This window comes from Erithacus rubecula (genome assembly GCF_903797595.1).
Source record: "Erithacus rubecula genome assembly, chromosome: 3".
NCBI lineage: Eukaryota > Metazoa > Chordata > Aves > Passeriformes > Muscicapidae > Erithacus > Erithacus rubecula.
In genome coordinates, this window is record NC_136689.1 from 109,277,673 (window position 1) to 109,293,586 (window position 15,914).

Sequence of the window (15,914 nt, forward strand, 5' to 3'; positions counted from 1 at the left end):
CATTTAAATAAATAAAATTCACTGATTTTATATATTTTAGTGGTTAATAATAACAACCAGTGTGTATATTTTTAAATTAATCTTTGAACCTTATTAACATTTAAACTATAGGAGAAAACAGCTGACTTTGAGATGTCTCTTTTATCCATGACAATGCTGTTTAATTAACACATTTGACATGCTATTCATAAACACAAATGGACTGGTTTCTTCTTCAGACTATTTAGTGAAACCTTTAGCTTTCCACATCTTTATGTCCAGTTTCCTTCCATCACCATGAAGTGGTTATTAACGTTTTAGAAATTCTCAGGAGACAATATGGGAATGAAAAGTGGTCCCAGAAATGAATGAAGTGACAGGTTATCTATGAAGATTGCATTGATAGACCTGAGACCAAGAAATTCTGTTTCTTCCATGGATTAGCAACAAAGTCCTCTGCAGAATGGCCTGAAATAAATGTGCTGATTAAGTCCTTGAGCATTTTTCTTTCACCAACCAGACTTCTTGAAATTTTGGACAATAAGAGGCCACCCAGTGCATAATTATGGACTGCAGTGCCACAAGTGACTTGTAGGAAATTGCAGTGGGGTCTGTCAGAGGTATTTATGTTTTTATGTATTGTCAGGTGGAACCAGCCAGTTCTGCAATGCCAAAGTTGCAGGCTGATGCACTCTGATAATACCACATTTTTGTATGTACACTGATAACAAGGTACAAGTGTGAAGTAAATCACTAGACCATTTAACAAATAAGAAAATGAGTGGGGAAAATGGTACTTACATAGCAAACATCCTAGGACTGTGTACACAAAGGGCTCATTGCTAATCTCGTTAGCAATCTTGCACACCTTTTGTAATCTATAAAACAAAATTATCCACAGTAATAATGAATCTCAGTTGCCAGATGCCCTCAAAAACTGCATAAAATTAAATTTAAAGTTTGTACTTGAATTTCAGACACTGCACAGTGAAGCTGTTATCTGATAGAAACTCGTGAAATTCTGTGAGCAAGATGTAACATTAGATTATACCTTAGCATAATCAGTGCTCTAGAGGAAAAGTACTAGTGATGGCAGGAATTCAAATTTTGAGCAGATAGTTTTGCACTGGGATGTAAAGACCAGAAATATAACTCATTAACTGGGAGGTTATTCTCACTATCAGACTATAAGACAGTTAGAAGTCAGTCTGTTTCAAACATTTTATTGTTCCATTAATATTAATATTGATTTGATTGCATATTTTTCACGTTTAAGTACATCTCCTAATCAACAGACTAAAGATACTAACCTCCCACTTTCAATCCCTCTGTCATGAATCCTTGGTTCAAATGACCATTTGGTTCAAACGGACCCAGTCACTGCCATCCTTTCTGATATTTGCTAACAAGAAACACATAGGTGCTAATTTCTTCTCTTGCTTGAGAAGTAGTTTAATAAAGCTTAACATAAATTGTGCCAAACAGCAAAAAATGTGATTGCTATATGGGTTTCAGTTCCTCAGAAAATATTTGTACAGTATATAGCCATGTCAGAAGGAGAGGAAATAACTCATCCACAGCCATCCCAGAATGACTAAGGTGTCCCTGAAAGAATATATCAAACCCCTCTAAAGACATAGGGAAAGATCTTGATCAGCCTGAGTGATGGATAAGGTGGAGACAAATCTGAAGATTTAGCTCTCCTTTTTAGAACAGAATATTTCAGGTGAATGTAGCCCATTGTCTGCTTTGGGTTTGCTTGATGCAAGGGGGAACAAAAGCTGTGCTGTGGTTTAAATAGCTCTTTTTATTTTACATTTATTTTTATAGTTGAACTAAAAAAAAACTTTCAAAAATCACGGCCTTGTTTTTAACTTTAAGAAAAGCTGTTTAATTAGAAGAAAAAATAATATTACTGTGTTTCTTTAGAAATAAAGTGAAATGCTCTGGCAATACTTAAAAGTCCAAACAATATTCACATACTCCGGATCTGTGTATCAGGGCATACAACAACCAACATGGTATTTTTGTTGCACAGCATGTACTAAAAATATGCCTTGCCTACTCCTCTGTGTACTTAGAAATCTGCCTGTATATATTTTGAGGATCAGCTATGAATTCCTACATTCCAGCTTCTGATAAGCATAAAGGCAAATGGAGATGAGGGCTGCTCCATCCCCTTTTAAACACTAAATCCTCTGAGGTGCTGAGCTATGGTGAGAGAGCATCTCAGCTGCTCACAAACAGAGCTTCTAAATGATGCAGTCAGAAAGTGCCTTGTTTTCTCATGTTAAATCCTGAAAATCTTCCAAACCACCAAACTCTGTCCACAGTTTATGCTTATGCATCCCTAATGAGATTCACCTTCTCTAATTAAAACACGCTGCTTAATTTCCACTGACTTTAACTGAATTGTCCATTGCACTAGAGAATGCTGAAATAACTTATATTTAAAGAATTTCCCTTTTGGTTTGGGGATTTTATTAGCTTTTCATATCCATTTTATCCAAGAACCCTTCTATTTTTCAGTGTCTCCAACAAAATTATATTCAGGCTGTGTTAAAACAAAGCTTCTGCAGTCTCAGTGAGGAAGGTTGTTTGATGAGAACTGAAAGTATCAATTACAGAATGATGAATCAAATTATTTTATGTTGTTTAACAATGAATAAAACAGAAAACTATACTCACAAGCTGAAATATACTAAACCCCAAAGATATAACCCTACTATTAAGCAATAATAAAAAGTAAGAATGGTTCAGTTTTTATCTTGCACAAGTAAAGCAAAAGAGAGCAGGAAGAAGAATATGGTTTCAAGTCTGCCCTCTGCATAAGCATGCTCCACTGATTTTTTTCAATGTAGCTTTCATTTCATTTATTTCAGCACCTCTTTGAAGGAACTCCATGATGTTCAGCTGGCAGCAAGTGCATTAATAGAAAATCTCTATATATTAGAAGACTTGGATATGTTTTGTAATGTAGTGCTAAAGAGCAATTGTTAAAAAAGGACCAAGACATCAAAGATTTAATAGGAAAAGTGTGTTGCTTTCAAACACATATCACAGCTAGCATTAAAAGGTACTTTGCTACTTACAGGTTGGTGTTGAGCAGTCCCTTGTGTTGTGATACAGTCGATGAAAGTGCTTACTACACTCTGAGGAAAATGTGACTGGCCCTGTTTGGAAACAAGGAGGAGTTAACAACAAGCTCTCAGTGTCACTGTTCTGCAGCTTCAATGAATTACAAACAACACATAGCATTCATCATCTTATCTTGGCTAAAATTGCATTTAGTCTTTTATTGTACCTTAAACAACTATGATGCAACACAGGTATAGTAATGCTAATTAAATAGAGAGAAATTCTGTTGATGTGCCTTTATGTTCATGATTAAAAAAAAAACCAGGAAAACTACATGTGTAAATGACAGGCTGGTTTAGCCTTGAAATTCCAGTAATTCAAAATTAGCAGCAAAATTTCTTATATGAAAATAGATTGACAATTAGAATAGAATCTAGTTTGTTCAATAGCTGTCTGTAGTCTAATGTAGAAGTAATAATGCACCTGGACTGAGAATACTATTTGTAAAGATAAATAAAAGCAACATTTTAAGCAAATATGAGTTTCTAACCCCTGGAAAGATGAAGTACTTTCACGTACTAATTATTTTAATTTGCACATAGATAGTTTATAAAATTCCTAATATACAGTGTGGGTGTTGAGGGAAAAAAAATGACAGGTGAATAACATCTCGGAATCTGATCTCCTGTTAAAATAATCCTAGTAAAAAGCATACACATGTGCAGAATGCAGGATGTTTCATCTTTGGCAAGGCAAATCCCAGCTTGTCCAGGGTATAGCGTGTTGCTCTCTTCTCTGGAAATACTGTGCCATCTGTTTACATTAATATTTGATAAAAAAGGTGTCCCTGCTCATGGCCAGAGGGTTGGAACTAGATGATCTTTATGGTTTCTTACACCCCAAACCATCCTGTAGTTCTATTTTTCTATAAAAACATGGCTCAACTGTAGCAAGTTGCCAAAGACCCTTTCCAAAATCACTGATGACCCCAGCAAAGTATTACTGGTGACATTCAAGTTGAAAAGGAGAGCAAAATGTAATATTTGGATCATGTAACCTGCTTAGCAAGACTGTCACTGACAGCTGAGGATGAGTATCCAGTGGTTTGGACAGAAAACATTGACATAAGCTGACATTAAGCAAATAAGACTAAATTTAAATCTAAATTTAGTACAATTAGGAATCCTGAATAAAAATAACTTGTTTCAAGCAATGCTACAAAATGATGCACTTGAAGCAGACTTTGTTGGCCAACTTTCCTTTCAGAAGAAGACACAAGCATTTCTTGGAAAAAATACTTGTTTTGTAACTTGAAAGGTGGTTTGTGAGCCTGGTAAAATATATCAAGTTAATTCTCTCTGGATAGTGAAGCCAAACTGCCATGAGCTCCAGAGAAGATTCCTCTCTATGGCAGTGAACATACTTGAAGGCTAGATATATTTTACACTAGTACATGGATTTCAGTAGGTTTTTGCAGCCACAAATAAGCTTTTCAACAAACTGGAAGAGCAGCCTTTGCAAGTCTGAACTGGAATATTGTTGCCATTTTTTTTTTATCTGAGTGAGTAATTAGGCTCAAGGAAAAATATGTAATTTGAAATTATCCAGCATATATGGAGACAACACTGGCTTTTGTCACTCAATAAATTCCATGTCCTTTCACATAAAAGATGCTTTTCTAGCACTCTTGCCTGTCATCAAAAAAATAGGCTGTTAATTTTATTTGTGCCTTACAAAACACCCTGTGTCAGCTGGCTTTCCAAGCTAAATTGATAGATTGCTTTATGACTCACAAGATTATTTATGATTTTTCCTACAGTCAAGGGCTGTTACATATGGTTCTTATTTGGCTTTAAAATGTGTCTATTATTCCTGGCATGTGAGAAGTGTGCAATAATTTTCTTAACTCTGAAACTGTAAAGATAATGGACTATAAAGATAATGTTGATTTCAGCTTCTCTCTTTTTTTTTTTTTTTCCCACAACTTCATTATTTTATGATGTCCTAATTCTTGAACAGGTAAGGACTATAATCAAACAGTTTAATTAATGAAGGCTGCTAGAAGATTACGATTGGAACAGAGTAACAAAACCCAAAGTTCCACTGTATTTTAAGCAAATGCCTATGAATTACAGAATCTAATAAAACCATGAAAAATAAAATAAAATAAAATTAAATTAAATTAAATTAAATACAACAACAAGCAGAAAACTCCATCATTGAAGATCTTAAGATATGTTTTAAAAAAGAATGAAAGAGAAGAAGAGACAGAAAGAGAAAAAGAGAAATACAAAAGAGAAAAAGAGAAATAAAAAGATAGATAGATAGATAGATAGATAGATAGATAGATAGATAGATAGATAGATAGAAGATAGATAGATAGATAGATAGATAGATAGATAGATAGATAGATAGATAGATAGATAGATAAGAAAAAGAAAGAAGAAAAAGAAGAAGAAAGAAGAAGAAAGAAGCTAACTGTAGGCAGAAATTCTGAGCCAACAAATAAACTTCTAGTATTTTAAACTGATCCTGATTTCCTCATTCATTCCAGCTAATCTTACTCAAGCAATTTCAGCAATTTTGATGGCAACTATTCATGCAGAAAAGGACTATTAATTTAATGAATGGCTCCAGAGACTGGCCTGCAAGTATTTTTTTTCCTCTTTTTCTTTTCTATGATTTACCATGCTCAAAATACCTTCTGTTAAACTCATGTTTTTTTTCCCTGGTTTTGAGTAATGAAACTCATTCTGTATTCAGTACTTAGCTTCCCCAGATTCTTATGTTGAGCTTTTTTAGGGTAGCTGAGGAGATTCCAAAGCTAAGAATGAAAAGGAAATTGATTAAGTACTATCATAAACAAATGTTTCTTGTCTGTCCTTCCCAGGAGAGGAATATTCAGTATTGCTGTGTTATATAGCATAGCATACATTGAAGATCTATGTTAATTTCTTTCTCATATGGACTGAAAATGGTCAGGTTCACAATTACTTTTGTTCACTGCAAGGGTGAAGGGCCAGCTGGCTCTGGCACATTTCCTGTAGATTCTGTTGGGTTGCAGTGAGCCATTGGCAGAAAGATCCCTAAAACTGTGCTTATCCCAAAGGTTTAAGTACACTTCCCCCATGCAAGAGACAACAAATACTTTCCTTTCTTGTCAAGCACTGCCTGAAATTTCCAGCAAAGAGAAAATGCATAATTATTTCCAGTTTTCTGTTTCATGCTCCAATGGCCAACTGTTTCTCCACTGTTTAGTTTCAATACTTTAAATAAACTTGAAAATCACCACGAGATTTGCAGTGTCATATTTTGAGACCTTCACTTTTCTGAGTTAGAGAAAGCTGGGACTGGAGAGCAAAGAATCATTGGCAATTCATATTGCACATATTCAGAGGGTATAATATTTTTCTCAGTAGTTACAATACAGTTCCAAAGTTAAGTGCATTAACATCCACCTCAGTTTTCAATTGGCTGTACGCATCATAAAGTTTCACATTTGAAACCACAAGTTATTCTTATTTTTCATTTATATTAATTTAATCCTTCCTCGTTCTATCTGTTTTTACTATTGAAATAAGTATCCACACATAGACGTCATGAGATAGATGCAGGAAATCTCTGATTTGTAAAAACTTACTTGGTCACAAAGGTCTGTTTCCTAAAGATATGTGCAGTCCAATGAAATTGGACTAAATTTAAATCTATAATTACTGAATGCAAAAATAAATATGAAAAGCATGATAGGAGGATAAAAGTTAAACAATGACTTTTAGATTATGTTTTAACTTACCACATTTTCAAAGTTATTTTAGACCAGATAGTTCAACTCAATGAAACTGGAGTTCTTCAAAAATTTCTAGTTCTAAAATATGCACATTTAACTTCAGAAATGTTAATTTGGTGTTGAGCTGCAAAAGAATTAGCGGTGTGACATTCATAGCTACTTAGAATATGCACATGTGGGAAAACACAAGTACCTGCCTTACCTGTAAAATGTTTAATGAACTTGTCTTTTAGACTGGAATCCCTTGGAAAAATTTCTAAGGAGAGAAGGAAAAAAAATTATGCTTATGTAGCCTTGGAATTGCAATAAAAACTTTGAAAACATAACACGCCAAGATGCCTGATGTCCAGAGACAAAATAGCTTCCCAAATTAACTATAGAATTAATTTTCAGTGTCTTGGGAGTGTGGGTATGTAAACATTGTGAAGTATTTCAGGTAATTCCCAGATGAATGCTGAATAGTCATCCTACAATGCACAATGATTTTCTGACACTTAATTCTGCACATCTTAGGTCTGAGTGGGTCTGTAAGTATAGACATACTGTAAATAGTATAAATACACTATCATACTAACAAGTATGTTAGTACCTAAAGAAATTATGTAAAATACTTACATAAATACAAATTAAATATCACTTTATGGGGTTGGAAATAACAAGTACTTGAAAAGTATCCTACAAATCACAAATTTTTATTGCAGTATTAGTTAAAAAATGGTCCTCCTCTCCTGTGAAAATTGTTGTGAATTTTAAAACATTCAATTTCCATTTATGGCATTTTTTTCCCAGAAAGTACAAGAGAGTAGAAGCCTCAGTACATACAAAAGAATCACAAAGAAAAGAAAATGGAACTAACACAAAAACATAAATTTCCTTTTTCTTTTTATGTTCCTCTTTTTTTTTTCAATGGGATGCTGCCTCTGGCTGACAGCAGAAACTCCTAATGTAAGTAAATACCCTCAGAACAAGTACACTTCCCCCCAGTCTCATGAATTTTCCACTGAAAAAACCCATTAGTAAATTTTTGGGTACCTGCAGTTATTACTGGAGATAGTCACAAGCTGCCTGTTATGTCAAATTCAAAGAACCTTCCCTGGCAGTTAGACAAGGAACATGACTAACTTGCAGTATTAGGACCTGCAGTTAAATTTATTTGTTCACTAAAAATATTTCTTTACACACAAAGTAATTTTAAATCTTTGTATTCTCCTACACTTTTTCAATTCCCAATCTGAATTTACATTTAGCTCAGAAGAGAGCTAGTTTCCTTTCATACTATAGGAAGATGTTGGTTATCTGCCAAGATAAATTCTTACCACTGGCTTTAGGCAGTTTCTCAGAGGTCACATGGGTGTATTTTTATGCTGGGATTTTTAAGATAAAATGCCCAAGTCTTACTGCAACTCATCAAGGTTAGGAGACCTACTTTACTTAAGATTCCTTAAAAAATAACAGGCTTTACTATTTTCTTTTCTTGTTCTAGAAGAAATGTTACCCCTCCTCCAATAAACTCAGAATTTTAATAAGAAATGTCAGGTAGCTTAAAATTATACAGAATGAAGAATATAAAAAGGTAAAATAGGGAAACAATTGGTGTGAGTTTTGAATGAGATGCCTCAAGTGGACAAGCACTGATGAATAATCACAGTCTGGTGAAGGGTGGGTTAGGAAATGACCATTCTTGCTCAGACAAAGAACATTTAGATACAGACACTTGCAAAGTACATAGAATTTCCTATGGGAACAGTGCCTGCTTTTTGTCCCATAAAATTCTGCATTTGCCCCATAAAATTCTTTAGGAAAAGTCTGCATACAGACAAAACCCCACCCCTTAATGCTCAGAAGGTGAAACAGTGGGACAGACTGATGCTCTCTCAAGGAGTTATGCATTGCCAGTATAAAATTACCAATATAAAACCTGCAGAGTCTGCTTTCCACGAGTAACACACATTGGCCCAGGGCTCAGAGCAGCCCAGCCTTCCCTGCCCCAGCAGGAAATGTAGGTCAGTTGTGTGTTGAAAAGCAGCCCAGTGACACTGCCTGTGTGCCTGCTGCTCCCCTGCTGCTCCCCTGTCCCTCCGGGCAGCAAGCAGCTTTCAGCATGTGCCCATGGCCCAGCTCCCTCCAAGTGCTCCTTTGCTTCACAGCACGGTGCATGTGCTGGGGAAAACACCACCAGTGAACCCCCCAGCCCTGCACAAAAACAGCCCAAGCTCATTTGTATGAGGATCACAGGCAGCACAGGTTACTGGAACGCTTCTGGCTCTAAAGGCAGAGGCAGCTCCCCCTGAACTATGAATTGTCCAGCACAAGCACAGTCATTTTCTTCTCCTTCCAGCAGCCCTTCTGTCTGCACACAACTGTGAGTCTGGGGTCTGAAAGGACCCAGCATTTCAATCAAACTAATGAACATCTTTGAATAGAATATGTGTCACTGACTCCTGATCACACTGCAGCCAGAAGAAGGATATCAAGTTCATGCATACTTCTAACAAGCTCTTCTATAAAGCAGCAAAAAATTCACCATGAAAAACCCCTGAACAAGATTTTTCTGGCTTCTGACAAGTTCTTAGTTGCTCCAGTCATATTTCATGTGTTATCTATCACCTACTAAGGTGTCCATTTTCACAACAAAGGCTCATATCCTCACAATGCAACTTAAATTTCTTTGACATACTAATTTCACAGAAGAAAAGCAGAAGTGCTATTATAATAAGATAGATTGGCAAAGTATTACTGAAATAAAAGCACTTCAAAGTCACACTGTGAAAAACTGAAAGAGACAGGAAAATAAAAATGTTTTAAGGAAATACTGAGTGGAGAGGGTTTACTTAATCCATTCTTGCCTTAAGACCATGTTACATAAACTATTAAAATACAGCCAGTATATATCCTATGGGATAGAGTAATATTGGCTTTTAATCGGCTAGGAGAATATTTAAACTGTGGCATTCTTGTGCCCAGGCTTATGAAGTCTGCACTGCTCACCACAGAATACATATGAGTTAAAAGGCATTTGAGCTATTGACCCTGTGCTGGTTTTGGGCATAATCTCAGTTTATAATCATAAATAACCTTAGTTCAATGATTTATTTCTTATTTACATTCTTATTTACATCTATATATATTCTTTGATATTTACTCATTTGGAGCAAAATATTACCTGTTCTTCCAGAGACATCACCAGCCATGGGCAACTATTAAATGGTGCTAAGATGGATTTGCTACTGGTTCTTCTGTCTAAATAGCAGAAATATTTATGGTAAACTCTAGGACAAGACAAATTTAGAGGGTTTTCCAGCTCTGCTTCACAGACAAAATGGTTAAGTTCATAATGAATAAAGTTGGTTCTAAACCAATCCATACTGTTAGTTTTATCAAGCTGACATTTCAGAGATCTCATGGCATTAGGTAAGATGTGACTAGACCTGCCTGAGTTTTATCCCAGCTGGGATAAATGTGATGATGGTCAGAACCAGCCAGGTTTGAGCTAGGAATCAGTAAGTAACAGCTGATCCAGCTCTCCTCTCTCAAATTTTGTTACACTTTCCAAAGTTGATTAACCACTGTTGCAAAGATAATTCCCTAGAAGATTGTTATTTCAGTTGTTATTCAGCACCCAGCAGCTGACAGTAATGTTTAATTTTTCACTAATTTGAGTGAAATTGCAAAGAAGGTGGGAGATCTTGGTCTCAGGTTTGTCCTCAGCTTATAACTTAAGACATGGCTCCACCTTCAATGGGTCTTTCCACCTTTCTGTGCCTTCACTTTCTGTGTTTTATCTGTTCAGATTGCAAAGTTGTGACAGCAGGTGCTGATTTTTACCCTGTGTTTGCACTGTTCCAGTATCATGTCACCATAATTGTGCCAGGAACATTCATGTCCTAATGGAGTATAAATAAAAAAAACCCTGTGATCACAGCCCTGAAATAAGTCAACTCCACACAACAGTTTGTTGACTTGGAACATAAAACCTCCACATCCACAGGCAGAAAAAAATCAAGATCTCCATCTGTTTCTGCTCCCAACAGACAACTTCTGTATATTTTTAATTTATTCAGAGAATTAGTTTTCACAGCAAAAGTTCTCCACTGGTCAAGGCTGGGCCAACCAGAAATGGTGGTGACACCTTTGTGTAGGGGGGGAGAAGGTGTTTTGAAGGCCTTATATTACTTCTGATTATCCTTCTCTGATTCTGCAGGTAGTAAATTCAGGATCTCTAATTCCAGCCTGTTTTGCCCATAATATTTGGTGCCTGAGCTCTCCTGGTCCTTATCTCAACCCATGATCTCATTTTCTTTCTCCTGTTGCAGAGGGGAATGATAGAGTGGCATTGGTGGGTGTCTGTCATCCAAGCAGAGTCAACCCACTACAGCTGAGCATTTTCCTGTTTCTATCTGTGAAATGGCAGAAGAAAACTGTCAGCAGTAAGATGCAGCTGATTCTTCTTTTATAAACCCAGATGCAGGCTTCCAAAACATTTTGGCATGAAAATGGCATGTGGGTTTGTTTTTTAGAAAGAACATTTTATGTCATGAAACTGCTTACAACACAGTATGTTTTAGGAATTTTAAATAAATGTGACATTTTAAAGGGTAAGGCTCTCCTAAGTTTCAGCTTATACAAGGGCTATATTGGTTCATAGTACACAAATAAATCTTGCAAGGGTTGAAATATGCTCCAAAAAATATTGGAACACTGTCAGCAAAACTGTCTTGAGTACTTACACAAAAAGTCAAATTTATTTAGATGGAGCTTTTCTTTACTACAAATTCTTTACCTTGCCTAAAGATGGCAACTCTTCCCTAGTGTAACAATATAAGGCAAATACTGCTAGGAGGAGGTTTGCATACTTTCAACCATGTCAAGGTGGTTTAGTTAGCACAGAAGATACAATGTTTGGTGATAAAAGTGATAATAAAATATTTCAAATGCAAATTTCAAAAGAAATTTATAAGTTACCAGAGGAATTGAAGCAACAGAGATGGAATTCAATGGGAATAAGATAATAATAATCAAATAAAGTGATATGCTAGGAAGATGAGTGAATAGAATGACATTGCAATGCCAGGATGAAAACATCTTTAGCATGATTGTCCCAAATATAAATGAAACCATAGAAATACAGTGCTTGAAAAAAAAAAAACCCAAAAAAGAAAATATATTCAAAAACTTAATGTCCAAAAATATCCTTTCTCTGCATTTAATCTACATACATTACTATTCCTACAACTTTTAGAAACTGATGTTTCTAAACTGCATCAGTTTAAAAATTAAAAAAAAAAAAAAAAGAGTTTTGCTCAAAATAGAACACAGTTGAAAGAGCAAAGATAAGGCATCCTAGTGAAGAAAAAATTGTTAATGTTCATTTGATAAGAATTCAGTGTGATGTGGAGTAAATAAATGGATCATGAAGTGTGTGCTCAGAGCTCTTCCTGGGTATCACTGCTAGAGGTAGACAGTACCTCTTTCCTCAGTACCCCAACCAATTGAATTTCCTCCTTTCCCTTTTTTTTTCTGTACACAATAGGCATATCAGTATAGATTGAAATGTTCCTCTGGTTCCTCATATGGTGTCTCAAACAGCAGGGAAACAGAGTATGCACTTTGTTGAAAATATGTGACATTTTTATTCCCTGCTAAGGGATCACCAATTGATTCTGAGGTCCTTAAGAGTGCTCAAAATCCTTGGGATGGTTTTTTGGTTGTATTACAGTTTGTTCACGGACTAATACATTTAATGCTTTTCCTATTTCAGTCTCCCATAGACTAGGGAATGAAAACAACCATTGTGCAACAAGGAGCAATTCATTATCAACCATAAATCATTAAACATTTTATATTATTTGTGTAAGAAATAACTGCCATATGAGAAAATATCTACTAAAATGATGTATTTTAATTCTCTTAGACTACTCATCTGCAATTTCTACTACATAAACTGCATTTCTGTTTTGCTTTGTTTTGTTCTTTTTCTTACAGTTTTCCACAGGTAAAAGTTTTACGATAATTTCCAATTGTCTTAGTAACTTGTTTGTTTATATACCCCCACACCAGCTCACATTACCTGCTTTCACCCACTAGATCTGCAATTCATTCCTTTAGAGAAGGGAAAATGTCTATTTCTGTGGGCAGTGCTCTGAGAAGTCACTGTTGCTACTCCTGTTAAGTAACACACACAGTTCTCACTTACTGAATACTTTTGTTTTGAGGCTTTGGTGTGTACATACTGAGCATAGATGGAAAATGAGTCAATGCTCCAGACAGACACATTCCTTTCTGGATGTAATATTGCTACTTGAAATTCAAAACTCACCAGATTCCTCCAAAGGCTGTGTAATGAAGATTACAATAACTTAGGAATTTTTTTTCATTTTCTATCACTTTCTACTCTAGCAAGTGAAGAATTATCTAGTGTCTCAGTATTTTCTGATACTAGAATATCAATACTGCTTGGATTCAGAGGTAAGAGTGTCTGCTCAAGAGAAAATCAGGAATTAATATATCACTGCATACCACTGCCATCTACTGAATGTAGAATATGCTGAAAGTACTCATGCATACCTTCCTGCTCTGAGAGCAGAGTTTACCAGGCTTCCCTTTACCCTGTCTAACAGGAGCCCTTTCAGCCCCCACAGAACAAAGTATACTCCAGAGCTTAAGAGTTACCCATAGAGTGCAATTAAGAATTCATAAATAATGACTTGGTCAATTTATCCCCTCAAAGAGTAGACATAAACACTGTTCTAATCTCTTCCAACTTATTTGCTGTCCATAAAATTTTTGTTTGGCATTATAACTTTATTTATAAAAAAATTGGAAGGCACATTGTGATAAGTTATTGTATGACATTAGTGAAGTCCTAAAATACTAATTCTGCTCCCACATCTAATAAATGCTTCCATGTTGAATCATTTGTCCAGACTGGAAACAGTGCTCCTAAGGATACTTAAAACCAGTGACTTAACATTTACTTGCCTTGGTATTCATTCCAGTAATATTTTTCTGATGTGAACATGGCAAATAATACTCCTCTTAAATACAGATTAACTGATATATCATCAAATTCTCCCATGTTCAGTTAAGAACACAATATCTAGTCTTGTATATATCAAATGTTGAGGTTTTATTCTGGAACATTCACCAGAAATTTGAGTAATGAAGTGGGCTGTAACATCAGGCAGTTTAGATGTACAATGGATTGACCCCAAAGAGAAAGCCTACCAGGGTCTGCATTCATAAAGGTTGATGAAGTTTACCATGTCAGCCACCACTGTAAAGGGTACTACACTAAAAAATTAGTGTTGCTATTAACTCTGCTAAAAATGAGTGTAAAAGGAAGCACTAGCTTTCAAAATCACAGTCTGGCATTTAGTCACAATTTCTATTTTTGTCCTCTCTTCACTCTGTAGTCAACCATTCACTCTTATCCCAGAATGTCTACTCACATATGTCCCATCTCTATTATTCACCCTTGTAAGTCTTATCTGCATCAGTTGCTCCCTTAAAACCAGGGGGATTAATATCCACAGGGCATTCAGGAGCATAATTGCAATCAATTTGGTTCTACTGAAACTGCAGTATTGCAAATACAGGGCATTTGGAAAAATGCACAAATTATTGTACAATGGGATTCCTAAAACTGACAAAAAAACCCAGAACAGATAAGGACACCTACAAATGGTAGTAAAATGTGAAAGTAAGCCCATTAAAAACATACAAAGAGCAAAGGCATACAGCTTTCCTAGTTCTGCATGCTTGGGTTTTGTCTGTAGATCTATGTTTATATGTCCTCATCAAATTTGTTTGATGGATTGACACCTGCACAGTACAGATATGAATAAATCTGAAGTATTTCAAATTTCTCATTATTCACCTTTTGCTTGGAATGTAATATTCATTATTTCTTTTAGGATTTCTAAAATAGTGTCGAATTTTAATTTGAAGTGCTGCCTTTTTACAGTGACCAGTCAAATTCTGCTCTCACTGATGGTCATATACTCCCTCTCACTCATTGACACTTCATTCATGTAATTGCAATAGAATTATGGAAGGCATTTTTCACTCAAGTAGCTTTCAGTTTTATTGTTATTACAGAGACCTTCAGGTGCATACCAAGAAAACAAATTACAAATGTAAACACTTAATTTCAGATTGGTTTATATAATTTATTTGAGCAATGGGGCAGTAAACTTGAGAAACACTGTTATAGTATGGGAGATTTTGTACATATTCTAATATAAAATAGTAACATAAAAGATGTGACTAAGACCTTTCTTCAAGAATAAAAGGGCATTTATTTATCTCTAATAACTGATAAACAGGGAAGAGAAGTCTTACATTAGCTTGGCACATTCCATTTATTTGAAAAAGTTATGAACAAGATTCTTGAATGTGCTTCCCGGAATAGCACATAGCTATAATATGATAATAATATAATAATATTATATATATATATATAAAATAATGGCTGGATTCAATAAATCAAATAGGCTTAAGCCAAATTATTCTAAGTGGGAAATATCAATTTTAATTCAAAATAACTATCTCAGTTATGTTTAATGTTTAATCATCCCTATTGGATCATGGTCTGTTAACACCTAAGAGGGATAATTTTTCTTGAAATCCCTATTATTACCTCTTCCTGGAGCACTTCTGATTAAATCCTACATCTTACCTAAAAATGATACAAGCTCATAAACCATGAACCAAAGCATGTTCTCAAACCTTGAAAAGAAATGCATTTATTTGCTATAGAGTTTTACCCCTAAATCTCCAATTCTTTGTTGACTGCAAATCATTAAATGGAGTTGTTTTCTGAACTAATTCAATTGACTTGCTACTACATACGAAGCAGTACATGGGATTAGAAATTAAATGTCTCAATCTCCTTGCCACATTTTTGGCAAATCTGTAAGTAACATTCTATTGATTCAGCTCTAGTTTTTATGAAAAAAACTCCCCATTACCCAGGCCCTTTTTGGATATTTCAAATCATCACTGTTTTCAAGAAAAGCAAATGAATTTTGGTGTACATCATGTGACAGGTAACTTTTAAAGCAGTCCATTT

At 35.2% G+C, this 15,914-nt stretch overlaps 1 protein-coding gene across 1 annotated transcript in view; it reads right to left on the minus strand.

Annotated features, from left to right (window-relative positions):
* ALKAL1 (ALK and LTK ligand 1) overlaps nucleotides 1-15,914 on the minus strand; it is a 35,152-nt gene that overhangs the window by 2,709 nt on the left and 16,529 nt on the right. The window contains exons 3-5 of the mRNA XM_079301887.1: nucleotides 7,047-7,100; nucleotides 3,072-3,152; nucleotides 781-857 (exon numbers count right to left, since the gene is read on the minus strand). Coding sequence (XP_079158013.1) covers nucleotides 793-857; nucleotides 3,072-3,152; nucleotides 7,047-7,100 — 200 coding nt within the window. The 3' untranslated portion in view covers nucleotides 781-792. The remainder of the gene's footprint in view (nucleotides 1-780; nucleotides 858-3,071; nucleotides 3,153-7,046; nucleotides 7,101-15,914) is intronic.